Raw genomic sequence first — 13,301 nt, 5'->3', positions numbered from 1 at the left:
GTCTTAAACAGTTCTATAATTTCTTCATATTATAGAACTGTTTAAGAAATTAAAAATCACGTGTTTCAAACGGTGAAGAAAAACATCGTGAGTAAACCTGCATACCAGAGAATTTTCTCAATTCTCTAGATGTGTGAAGTCTGCCAATCCGCATTGGGCCAGCGTGGTGGACTAAGGCCCAACCCCTCTCATCCTGAGAGGATACTCGTGGTCAACAGTGAGCCGAATATGGGTTGATATTGATGAAACAGTTCTATATCGTTCTAATAGATTGAAATTATTTTTTTCATATTGGTTTAAGACGAGATTACTTGAAAATTTTAGTTTTTATTTACATTTTTGATAATACGAGCCAAAACGCCTGTCGGCCATGACGGTCTATATATCAACTGTTTCATGACGTCACTATAACAAATCCCTTACAAACGGAGCGTATGACAAAAAAAATATTAGATAACAATTGGTTTGACATTTAGTATATCAAGTAACATTGTATATTTTTGACGTCACTAAATGGACGACAGAGTTTTTAACGTTTGGAAATATACATGATTTTTAAATTTCAAAGAAATCCTTAACTTTTTAACCGACTTCCAAAAAGGAGGAGGTTCTACGTTCGACTGTATGTATGTTTTTATTAAATAATATTGATATATTTCTGACCCTTATTCCATGTACTATGCGAAATTAATATTGTTTAGATTAAATTTAATATGAGTCAACTACCATATTGTCTTGATGGTCTATTTCAGGAAGTATTATTTAGTATCCACTGTCTCAAACGATGAAGAAAAACATCGTGACGAAACCTGCATACCAGAGAATTTTCTCAATTTTCTAGGAGTGTGAAGTCTACCAATCCGCATTTGGTCCGTAGTGGTCTAAGGCTCATACCCTCTCATCCTGAGAGGAGACTCGTGTTCGACAGTGAGTCGAACATGGGTTGTTATTGATGAAGGAAAAGGAAGAGCTCGCTGCCGAGCTGGCAGCACTGACCTGGCGTGAAGAGGTTCAGCTCGGAGTAGCAGCCGGTCTCGATCATCTCGCGCTGCCAGGGGATGCTGACGCTGCCGGTGTTGAACTTGCCGTAGAAGGTGTCGTCGCCCGCGTCCAGCGCCACGCCCTTCACGGTGGAGAACTGCTCGATGTCGAGCACGTCTTTCGCGTACACCGCGTGCGGCTGCAAGCCACAAGCAAACCGTTTATGCAAGTTACACAATAGGCTACTCGCCTGCTGTACAAAACTAAGAAGATTTTTTGCATAGAGGCGGTTTAGATGCCTAGAAACTTTAAATCACATTTTTATTTGTGAAAATAATCTCGTAATTGTAATATTTTTATAAAACAAAATTGTATTTTTATCACGTCATCGCAAACGTATAATAAAATGAAAAATTAACATTACTAATATAATATAAAAAATAAATTAGATAATATCAACTAACCTACTAACAATCTATAAAACTTGTAATCCTCAATAATAATTTTCAAAAAAATGTCTGTAATTGTAAGGAAATAAAGCTATTTTTATTTTTATTTATTTATTTTTATTTCATCGCAAACGCCAATCATAAACTGTAACGTCATTCGCTACAAGGCATCGGTTTGTGATTGGCGCTTGTCAATCACGGAGTCGTTATGACACACTTATTTCACAAATCCATTTTGCCGTTGACACAGGAGACGCTCTTAGAGTTCAAAAAACAATTGGTCCTTCGAGCCGGATAATCTCAACTTGACCCGACGATCGACCTTCTTTAGCATTACCTCTTTCTTCCAAGAGCACTCATCTCATCATATCATATAGAATTTGGTTATCAGTACAAAAGGTATTTAGGAAGTGCGTGTTGCCAGTTATGACATATGGTTCCGAGACTTGGTCGCTAACTATGGGCCTCATAAGAAGGCTCAGTCACACAGCGGGCGATGGAACGAGCTATGCTCGGAGTACCTCTGTGTGATCGAATCAGAAATGAGGAGATCCGCAGAAGAACCAAAGTCACCGACATAGCACAACGAGTCGCGAAGCTGAAGTGGCAATAGGCGGGGGCATATAGTTCGAAGAGCCGATGGACGTTGGAGTCCCAAGGTGCTGGAATGGCAACCCCGCACTACAAAGCGCAGTGTTGGTCGACCCCCAACCACTGACTGACGACATCAAGCGAGTCGCAGGTATGCAGATGGCTCAGTATCGTGATGTTTGGAAGTCCCTACAAAAGGTCTATGTCCTGCAGTGGACGTCCATCGGCTGATATGATGATGATGATGAAGCGCAATTTTGGACTCACATCAGGCACGAAGGGTGCGCCCACCATGCCGGCCTCGAGCCGCGCCCAGTTGAGGCGCACGAAGAAGCGGTGCGCCTTGACGTGCGCCGCCCCCCGCCGCCCCGCCGCGCCCGCGCCCAGCCGCGCGCCCGCCGTCTTCGCTAGCAGCGCGGTGCACAGCGCGCGCGCACACTCACTGAACTTGGGGGAGTATTTCTCTTGTTCGTGCTGAGGGTAGATCGAAATATTTGATTACTAGCTGACGCGCACGGTTTCACTCGCGTGGTTCCTGTAGGAATACGGGGATACTATATAGCCTATAGCCTTCCTCGATAAATGGGCTAACTAACACTGAAAGAATTTGTCAAATCGGACCAGTAGTTCCTGATTAGCGCGTTCAATCAAACAAACTCTTCAGCTTTATAATATTAGTATAGATGAATAATGCCATTATAATTTATTGTACAACTTGTCAGTTATGTGCATTTTAAGAAATTAAATATCAGGCGGATTGACAATATCAAACGCAGGGATTCCTGGATGCAGGCGGCTCAGGATTGTAATGTTTGGAAGTACCTACAAAAGGCTTATGTCCGGCAGTGAACGTCCATTGGCTGATATGATGATAAAATATCTCGTGTCTCAAATGGTAAAGGAATAACATCGTGAGGGAACCGGCATATCAAATTTTTTTTTATATATACGGTACATATTATACAGTTTTCATCAATAATTATAGTTGCTGCTCTGATTTTCGTTTTCTAAAATGACACTAACGCTACGAAAGAACAACCAATAAACGCGGTTTAGTCAGAAAAATCCAATATTAAATTACTTTTCCCATCCTGGGTATTTCAAGTTTATCTTATAAAATACAGGGTCAGCTAATTGGTCCTTCGAGCCGGATAAATTCACTTTGACCCTGGTAAATTGGTCCTTCGAGCCGGATAAACTCACCTTGACCCTGGTAAATTGGTCCTTCGAGCCAGATAAACTCACCTTGACCCTGCGGTCGACCTCCTCCCGCTTAACCTTCTCCTTCCTCGCGCGGAAGGGCGCTCGGCCCTCGATCATCTCATACACGAGGCAGCCGAACGAGAACCAGTCCGGACTGAAGGTATACCGTTCGTTGTCTATCACCTGAAAGAACATTACGTGAAACATTAATGAAGTTTATGAAAAAAAAAACTACCATTAATACAAAACCCTATCAATTTTCAATCTAGTATTTAGGTAGCACCTTGGGACCCCAACGGCCATCGGATCTTCGAACTATGCCGCCTGCCCTAAAAAACGCAGTGTTGGTTACCCCCCACCAGGTGGACTGACGACTTCAAGGGTCTTGATGTTTGGAAGTCCCTTCAAAAGGCCTATGATGATGATGATTTAGGAAGCTACTAGTTACATGCAGCATAAGACTTTAAAGCTTGAAGTCCCTACAACAGGTCTATTTAGATATATATCTCAAGAACAAACAGCCTCATTGGCCTGTCTGCCTATCCGCATTGGGCCAGCGTGGTGGACTAATGCCTAACCCATCTCATTCTGAGAGGAGACTCGTGCTCATGACCCTCACCTCAGGCGCCATGTACCCGACGGTGCCGACCCTGCCCCGCACGCTGCCACCCTCCGGCACGTCGACGGCGAGCCCCAGGTCAGATATCCGCACATGGCCCGCGTCATCCAAAAGTATGTTTTCTGGCTTGCAATCCCTGTAACACAAATCAACAAATTGATTTATTATTTGTTTGCCTTCTGAAAATACTTCAATCGCCATCAGTATTTTACAGAATTTATTTCGGAGAAGAACTATTTATCGAAAGCGATCAACCCGTAACGAGCCCGCTTCCAGAATGCCCATCTTGTGCAGATGTGAGAGTGTGTCTCACCTGTACACGATGCCCATTTTGTGCAGATGTGAGTGTATCACCTGTATAGAATGCCCATCTTGTGCAGATGTGAGAGTGTGTCTCACCTGTACACGATGCCCATTTTGTGCAGATGTGAGTGTATCACCTGTATAGAATGCCCATATTGTGCAGATGTGAGAGTGTGTCTCACCTGTACACGATGCCCATTTTGTGCAGATGTGAGAGTGTGTCACCTGTATAGAATGCCCATCTTGTGCAGATGTGAGAGTGTGTCTCACCTGTACACGATGCCCATTTTGTGCAGATGTGAGTGTGTCACCTGTATAGAATGCCCATCTTGTGCAGATGTGAGTGTATCACCTGTATAGAATGCCCATCTTGTGCAGATGTGAGAGTGTGTCTCACCTGTATAGAATGCCCATCTTGTGCAGATGTGAGAGTGTGTCTCACCTGTACACGATGCCCATTTTGTGCAGATGTGAGTGTGTCACCTGTATAGAATGCCCATCTTGTGCAGATGTGAGAGTGTGTCACCTGTATAGAATGCCCATCTTGTGCAGATGTGAGAGTGTGTCTCACCTGTACACGATGCCCATTTTGTGCAGATGTGAGAGTGTGTCTCACCTGTACACGATGCCCATTTTGTACAGATGTGAGAGTGTGTCACCTGTATAGAATGCCCATCTTGTGCAGATGTGAGAGTGTGTCTCACCTGTACACGATGCCCATTTTGTACAGATGTGAGAGTGTGTCACCTGTATAGAATGCCCATCTTGTGCAGATGTAAGAGTGTGTCTCACCTGTACACGATGCCCATTTTGTGCAGATGTGAGAGTGTGTCACCTGTATAGAATGCCCATCTTGTGCAGATGTGAGAGTGTGTCACCTGTATAGAATGCCCATCTTGTGCAGATGTGAGAGTGTGTCTCACCTGTACTGACGCCCATTTTGTGCAGATGTGAGTGTGTCACCTGTATAGAATGCCCATCTTGTGCAGATGTGAGAGTGTGTCTCACCTGTACACGATGCCCATTTTGTGCAGATGTGAGAGTGTGTCTCACCTGTATAGAATGCCCATCTTGTGCAGATGTGAGAGTGTGTCTCACCTGTACACGATGCCCATTTTGTGCAGATGTGAGTGTGTCACCTGTATAGAATGCCCATCTTGTGCAGATGTGAGAGTGTGTCACCTGTATAGAATGCCCATCTTGTGCAGATGTGAGAGTGTGTCTCACCTGTACACGATGCCCATTTTGTGCAGATGTGAGTGTGTCACCTGTATAGAATGCCCATCTTGTGCAGATGTGAGAGTGTGTCTCACCTGTACACGATGCCCATTTTGTGCAGATGTGAGAGTGTGTCTCACCTGTATAGAATGCCCATCTTGTGCAGATGTGAGAGTGTGTCTCACCTGTACACGATGCCCATTTTGTACAGATGTGAGAGTGTGTCACCTGTATAGAATGCCCATCTTGTGCAGATGTGAGAGTGTGTCTCACCTGTACACGATGCCCATTTTGTACAGATGTTAGAGTGTGTCACCTGTATAGAATGCCCATCTTGTGCAGATGTGAGTGTGTGTCTCACCTGTACACGATGCCCATCTTGTGCAGATGTGAGAGTGTGTCTCACCTGTACACGATGCCCATTTTGTGCAGATGTGAGAGTGTGTCTCACCTGTACACGATGCCCATATTGTGCAGATGTGAGAGTGTGTCTCACCTGTACACGATGCCCATTTTGTGCAGATGCTCCAGCCCGCACGCGACCTGCGCCGCATAGAAGCGCGCCCGCTCCAGCCCCAGTCCAGTGTCCGCGCCGCACATGTTGTAGATGTGGAACTTGAGATCGCCACCTGCATATAACATTATATATAACATTGGCATTGCGTAACACCAAGCCAAACCAGTAAGCTTAATATGAGCTTCACGATATCTCCAGAAGAAAGATACAAATGTCGACCAATAGCGGTGTAATTTATTTTTTGTTTAAAGAATATTTGCCATGTCATTTTAAATTGAATAAATTGAAAATTACACTCTGAGTTAATTCGAGCAACTCCGCTGCTAAAAGTAAGTATAGTCTTGTGAGAAAAGGTCTGAAAAGAACGCGAGGACGCTCGACTATTGTCGGCATTATTCGTTGTTACCTCGTGTCGACTCGTGCCGACGGTAGGTGCGAGTTGTTCTGTCGATAGTGGGGCTTAGAGAGTGGGAGTGACTAGGCAGGAGCGATTGGTGACTTCAGATTATATCCAGATAGGCAGGGAGAATAACGATTGAAGGTAAGCGCTGGCATGTCCAAATGACCCTTAAACTTGCACCACAAACCTGCATCTAAAGTCACAAGCCTCTGGAACTGCTCAAGGTTATTTGATTTGTTCATAAAGTTGTCCTAACAAGAGTTGTGAATTTATGTGAAACCTTAGTTCAACATTGGTGTTTTATTTTTATTTTTAAATCCACTTTTTCAGAGTTTCACAGAGTTTCCTTAAAGTATAATCTAAAAATGCTTCACCAGTTTGATATTTAATACTATCGTGATTTTTAAATTAGTGAATTAGGTTAGATCATGCAGAATCTGCTTACCTATCAGCACCATCCGTGAAGTGGAAAAGTATCCACTTCTTTATTCTCTTCATAAATACATGTAGATTTGACCCGAAACCCAGTAAATACTCGTACATGTAAAGTTGCCCCAAATAAATACATGTAGAGTTGACCCAAAATCCAGTAAATACATGTAGAGTTGACCCAACATTCAGTAAATACATGTAGAGTTGCCCCAAAGGACAGTACTCACCGTTCATGATAGTGAGCACGAGACACAAGGCGTCCTTGGTCTCGTAGGCGTAGGCCAGATTGACCACGAAGCGCGAGTTGATCCGCTGAAGAATTTGCTTCTCTATCAGCACCATCTGTTCTCCTTTCCGCTTCTTTATTCTCTTCTTTTCTAGTTTCTTGCACGCGTACATTTTGCCTGTAGCTCGAACCTGGGTATATTAAGTCAGTTTTATTTTACTAGCTCATCATATGAGTTGATACAACCAAAAAATATATTTGAGATGCTCTTAACAAGCTCCGTTTGGGTCACAGAAATTGATAATATACGTATCAAATTTCACGTTAATTGTTCCAGTAGATTCTTTTTAGAAAGAAGACAAACTTAACATAAAAGTTACGAGGGACCCAAAGCGCCTCGCCGAGAAGAACCGGCAACAAACCTAGCTAGGGTCGATTAGAAGAATCAAAGATGAGTCATAGATGAATTGGAAGAAACGAAGGTGGGTCAGAACCTGCTTTCCGATTTTTCGAGCAGGTTCTGCTCTTTAAAAGGAGTGAAACTTGATGCTTCAAAAGAGTTTGTAAAACTAAGACTGCTAGAAATAAATGAATTTTGATTTTGGATTTTTAATCAAAGGTGTGTCAAGGAATTTAAGGTAGGTCAATATAAATCAAAGATGGGTCAATTAGAGAAATTGAAGGTGAGTCAATAAGAGGAATTGAAGGTGGGTTCAATTAGAAGCAATCAACGGTGTTCCAATTAAATAAATCAAAGGTTACTTCAATTAGAAGCAATCAACGGTGTTCCAATTAAATAAATCAAAGGTGACTTCAATTAGAAGCAATCAACGGTGTTCCAATTAAATAAATCAAAGGTGGATCAATTAGAAGCAATCAAAGGTGTTCCAATTAAATAAATCAAAGGTGAGTTAAATTAGAAGCAATCAAAGGTGTTCCAATTAAATAAATCAAAGGTGAGTTAAATTAGAAGCAATCAAAGGTGTTCCAATTAAATAAATCAAAGGTGGATCAATTAGAAGCAATCGAAGGTAGGTCATTTGAATAAATCAAAGGTGGGTCAATTAAAGGAATTGAAGGTCAATGAAAATAATCGAAGGTGGGTCAATTAAATAAATCTGCGGTGGGTCACCTGACAAGCGCAGACCTCGCCGAAGCCGCCCTTGCCCAGCACGCGGTACATGCGGAAGGTGTGCTGCGTCACCGGCTGCGCCTCCAGCCACTTCCACTGCAGGTAGCGGTGGAAGTACATCGAGCGCTCGAACTCCGCGAACGGTATCCCCGCTAGGAAGCTCTTCACGCAGCGCACGCATTCGCTGAATATGTCCCTGGAGCCCGCTGGAAACGAATGCCATTGATATGGATGATAATGACCTTGCTAACAGTGAATACTTCGTTATCAACCCATATTCTGCTCACTGCTGAGCTCCAGTCTCCTCTCAGAATGAGAAGGGTTAGGCCAATAATCCACCACGCTGCCCAATGCGGATTGGCAGACTGCACACACGCAGAGAATTAAGAAAATTCTCTGGTATGTTGGCTTCCTCGCGATGTTTTCCTTCACCGTTAGGAGACACGTGATATTTAATCTCTTAAAATGCACACAACTGAAGAGTTGGAGGTGCACGCCCCGGACCGGATTCGTACCCACACCCTCCGGAATCGGAGGCAGCGGTCATATCAACTGGGCTATCACGGCTCTCAGTGAATACTTGCACAGACATAATCAAGTAGCCAAGATGATCCACCAACAGCTTGCTCTTCAGTATCGATTCAGAGATGCCTTACTAAATGTACGACCCAGCGTCAGTTCTTGAAAATGGCAGTGCATTGCTTTACTGGGACCGAACGATTATCACTGACAGGTATATTGTTGCCAATTGACCTATTATAGTGCTAGTTGATCGGTCGGTGTCTCGTCTAATAATTGTTGTAATCACTGTTCCATATGACGATAATCTGGTTAAAGCTGAAAAAGTGTCAAAATACTTGGACCTTGCTCAGTTTGCTGAGATTACCGCCACGTGGAATGTTTTGAGTCAACTGTTATTATTCCGATAGCTGTTTTAGTCTGTCTTATAGCGAAAAGCAAAAGAACTGTTGGATCAAGAGTCGGATACAGAAGGCAGTGATTCTTGATTATTACTAGGTCGCCCTCTGCGTCTAGCGTACCTTCAAGCAGCTTGCTGGCGTCCTCCACCACGGTGGACGAGACGACGTCGGTGACGGCGTCCGCGTCCTCCGTCTTCAGGTACTGGCCGAACACCTCGGCCGCGAGCGCGGTGCGCGTCTCGTCCAGTGCCACCTCGCCCTCTGCGTCTAGCGTACCTTCAAGCAGCTTGCTGGCGTCCTCCACCACGGTGGACGAGACGACGTCGGTGACGGCGTCCGCGTCCTCCGTCTTCAGGTACTGGCCGAACACCTCGGCCGCGAGCGCGGTGCGCGTCTCGTCCAGAGCCACCTCGCCCTCTGCGTCTAGCGTACCTTCAAGCAGCTTGCTGGCGTCCTCCACCACGGTGGACGAGACGACGTCGGTGACGGCGTCCGCGTCCTCCGTCTTCAGGTACTGGCCGAACACCTCGGCCGCGAGCGCGGTGCGCGTCTCGTCCAGTTCCACCTCGTACCGCTCCGCCTGCAATCGATCCAAGAACTACAGACATTCATTATGTAGAGTCTAGTGTGTTTACGTTGTATGGATTGTTGAGTCATGCACATTTTTTAATTTAGTAACTGAACTAGTATTATTAACCGGCTTCAAAAAAATGTGGAGGTTCTCAATTCTAGTCTGTCTTATTTTTTTGAAAGAGATAAAGCTTATGAGCCGTGATAGCCCAGTGGATATGACCTCTGCCTCCGATTCCGGAGGGCGTCCAACTTTTCAGTTGTGTGCATTTTAAGAAATTAAATATCACGTGTCTCAAATGGTGAAGGAAAAACATCGTGAGGAAACCTGCATACCTGAGAATTTTCTTAATTCTCTGCGTGTGTGAAGTTTGCCAATCCGCCAGCCAGGCCAGCGTGGTAGACTATTTGCCTTACCCCTCTCATTCTGAGAGGAGACTAGAGCTCAGCAGTGAGCCGAATATGGGTTAATAACGAGGTAAACTCGCAAATAAGCCACTATATTTGTGAGTGTCATAGGCTATTGTTTATCCCCACGGGAACGGCAAGTAAGCGGGTGAAATCGCGTATATATGGATATAGTATATTCGCAACTTAACACACATTTAAACAGACATTCTCAGTAACGCAATGTTTAAAAAGGCATGACAATGATTAATGGGTGACTGCTCGGTTGATTAGCTCAAATCATTCGATCGGGCCCCTTCGCGCTGAGAGACAGTCACCATAAATTCACGTCCGAAGTTTATTTTTCTTTCCTTTGTCTATCAGTATTTGAACCATCCGATAAAATGACTGTTAAGTATGTCGAACTGGGTTCTGCACGTCCACAGATGTAGCGTCCCTCACGTTCGAAGTGACAACGTATCGAACGTAACGCGTTACGATTCCACTCTGTCTGGCTTCCCTTTCTCTCACGCAAACGACACCAGGTTTAAGTTATCACTTTTGTAGAGCGTCCCGAGACGCATATGTTTTTTTTTATTGTGCTTGCTTGGTTCTTGATTTATTTTATAAAGTAAAAAATTACAACCTAAAAGCCGATTCTTGCAGAAGAGATGAAGAATTGTTTAAAATCAAGTGGAAGCGTAGTCGGACCAATTTCAGGGGTATATTATCGGACGTGCAGTATGGAAGATGGATTGGAAGGAAAACCACCACTACAATGGTTCGCTACGTTCATAATTTTGTACAACGTCGTCGTCATCAACCCATATTCGGCTCACTGCTGAGCTCGAGTCTCCTTTCAGAATGAGAGGGGTTAGGCCAACAGTCCACCACGCTGGCCCAATGCGGATTGGCAGACTTCACACACGCAGAGAATTAAGATAATTCTCTGGTATGCAGGTTTCCTCACGATGTTTTCCTTCACCGATTGAGACACGTGATAATTAATTTCTTAAAATGCACACAACTGAAAAGTTGGAGGTGCATGCCCCGACCGGATTCGAACCCACACCCTACGGAATCTGAGGCAGAGGTCATATCCACTGGGCTATCACGGCTCTTTGTACAACGTCATGAACAAATATTTTGTTCCAGGGCCCATGGACTATATTATTGACATAGCTGGAGGTAAAGTCGATTTTAGGTTCTGTTACACGCGATTTTTTTTATAAGTTAGCCCTTGACTGCAATCTCATCTGATGGTAAGTGATGATGCAGTCTAAGATGGAAGCGGGCTAACTTGTTAGGAGGTGGATGAAAGCCCACACCCTTTTTCGGTTTCTACACGACATCATACCGGAAAGCTAAATTGCTTTGCGGTACGTCTTTGTCGGTAGGGTGGTAAAAGCGATTGTTTTCCACTTAACAACTTGTTTGACGGCCTCCGTGGCGCAGTGGTATGCGCGGTGGATTTACAAAACGGAGGTCCTGGGTTCGATCCCCGGCTGGGCAGATTGAGATTTTCTTAATTTGTCCAGGTCTGGCTGGTGGGAGGCTTCGGCCGTGGCTAGTTACCACCCTACCGGCAAAGACGTACCGTCAAGCGATTTAGCGTTCCGGTACGATGCCGTGTAGAAACCGAAAGGGGTGTGGATTTTCATCCTCCTCCTAACAAGTTAGCCCGCTTCCATCTTAGACTGCATCATCACTTACCATCAGGTGAGACTGTAGTCAAGGGCTAACTTGTAAAGAATATATAAAAAAAAAAAAAAAAATTAAATGGGCCATTTGGTTACAACTATCAAAAGTTAGAGGTTTGTCTTTAATCCATATTATGAAGAATATATTGCTTAATATATCAGACTATTTTCATCACTAGCTCTTGGACTATTCCTTTCTATTTCCCCCACAGGGCCCTGCATCGATTTAAGGGGTCAATTCGCTCGCTCGACATTGAGCTGTTTCATATATTACACTTTGATAACTGCTGTGGAACACGGAACGAAACTACCACTCGCTCTTACATCGATTTTCTTATTTATTACTCGGGTGGCAAAGTACTATGTCAGAGGGTAGTTTTTTGAAACTGAAATTAAGGGACAGAGTCAAAAACGATGTCCTCAGGAAAAGAATATGGGTATCTTCAAGTTGTGCCGTCGAGTCGTGATAGCCTAGTGGATATGACCACTGCCTCCGATTCCAGTGGGTGTGGGTTCGAATCTGGTCCGAGCATGCACCTCAAACTTTTCAGTTGCGTGCATTTTAAGAAATTAAATATCACGTGTCTCTGTCTGAAGGAAAAACATCGTGAGGAAACCTACATACCAAAGTATAAGTTTAGTAAAAGATATATATTTGGGTGCGTGAATTCGGGTGCTATAGTGGCGTGCACAAAGGCTTTAACTAGGGTATGCACTATAGGTACAAATTGTACAAAACGGAAAATTCCTCCAATACAGGTATGTAACGAATAGTCAGGGTATGCATTGTGTTTACGCACCAATGACGTGCACGCCACTGAGTGGTCCTTCTGTAATAGGTCTGAGTATCGCATGCACAGTCCATATAGATATCATTTAAAAGCGTTTCAACATTTTGTTTTAATTCAAAATGTAATCGGCAATGGGCCATTTCCCGAAAAGCCTCGCATCTGTCACCATTATTTGTCTGTTTGTCACATTTACATAAATGATTCATAACTCTACGCTTTTGCTGTTATTAAGAGAAAACCGTTTGATTTATGACCGATTAAAAAAATTAAAGTTCATTTCTGTAACATAAATATTTATGTATCTAATTCTATATCTATACTAACACAATTATAGCGTAGTAAGACGAGCCGTGATATCACAGTGAATATGCCTTCGATTTGGAGGGTGTAGGTTTAAGCCCGGCCCGGGGCATGCACCCCCAACTTTTCAGTTATGTGCATATTAAAAAATTATATCCCTTCTCCTCTGTATTTATTATACTCGATTCCTCCGGATTCGGATTCAGAGGTCATATCCACTGGGCTATCATGGCTTTTAATAAACCTTTAACTATTGAGATATGGATATTTCATGGGCCAGTTTATGCTAGACGCATCCTAGATGTCCACATGCCTGCAGCACTGCCGGAATGACGTTCTGTAAAACTCAAAAAACCACGTCTACCGGACGTCATACCGGCAGTACTGCAGACAAATGGAGGAGGTATATCGGAATGTGGAAAGTAGTGTAGCGTTGTCGACTGTGTAGCGTTGAACGAACAGTTCGGATCGTGGTAATAGGCAGCGTGAACACTGTCACGCTGCTAGTCGCGTTAGTAATTTTGTGCAATATTTTTTTTGTCGTGGGCATGGAAAACATGTC

General features: G+C 43.9%; 1 protein-coding gene across 2 annotated transcripts in view; it reads right to left on the bottom strand.

Moving 5' to 3' along the window:
• The window catches only part of LOC112044013 (G protein-coupled receptor kinase 2), a 71,382-nt gene that overhangs the window by 16,172 nt on the left and 41,909 nt on the right, over positions 1-13,301 (bottom strand). The window contains exons 4-11 of one of the 2 annotated variants that reach the window (XM_052889071.1): positions 9,112-9,589; positions 8,072-8,277; positions 6,941-7,130; positions 5,861-5,993; positions 3,844-3,979; positions 3,267-3,407; positions 2,289-2,495; positions 997-1,180 (exon numbers count right to left, since the gene is read on the bottom strand). In XM_052889071.1, coding sequence (XP_052745031.1) covers positions 997-1,180; positions 2,289-2,495; positions 3,267-3,407; positions 3,844-3,979; positions 5,861-5,993; positions 6,941-7,130; positions 8,072-8,277; positions 9,112-9,589 — 1,675 coding nt within the window. The remainder of the gene's footprint in view (positions 1-996; positions 1,181-2,288; positions 2,496-3,266; positions 3,408-3,843; positions 3,980-5,860; positions 5,994-6,940; positions 7,131-8,071; positions 8,278-9,111; positions 9,590-13,301) is intronic. The other variant, XM_024079731.2, reaches the window with a different exon arrangement.

The sequence above is a fragment of the Bicyclus anynana genome, chromosome 24, assembly GCF_947172395.1.
Source record: "Bicyclus anynana chromosome 24, ilBicAnyn1.1, whole genome shotgun sequence".
Classification (NCBI taxonomy): domain Eukaryota; kingdom Metazoa; phylum Arthropoda; class Insecta; order Lepidoptera; family Nymphalidae; genus Bicyclus; species Bicyclus anynana.
Note: the sequence above shows the minus strand (reverse complement) of the source record. Positions and strands in the feature narration are given on the sequence as shown.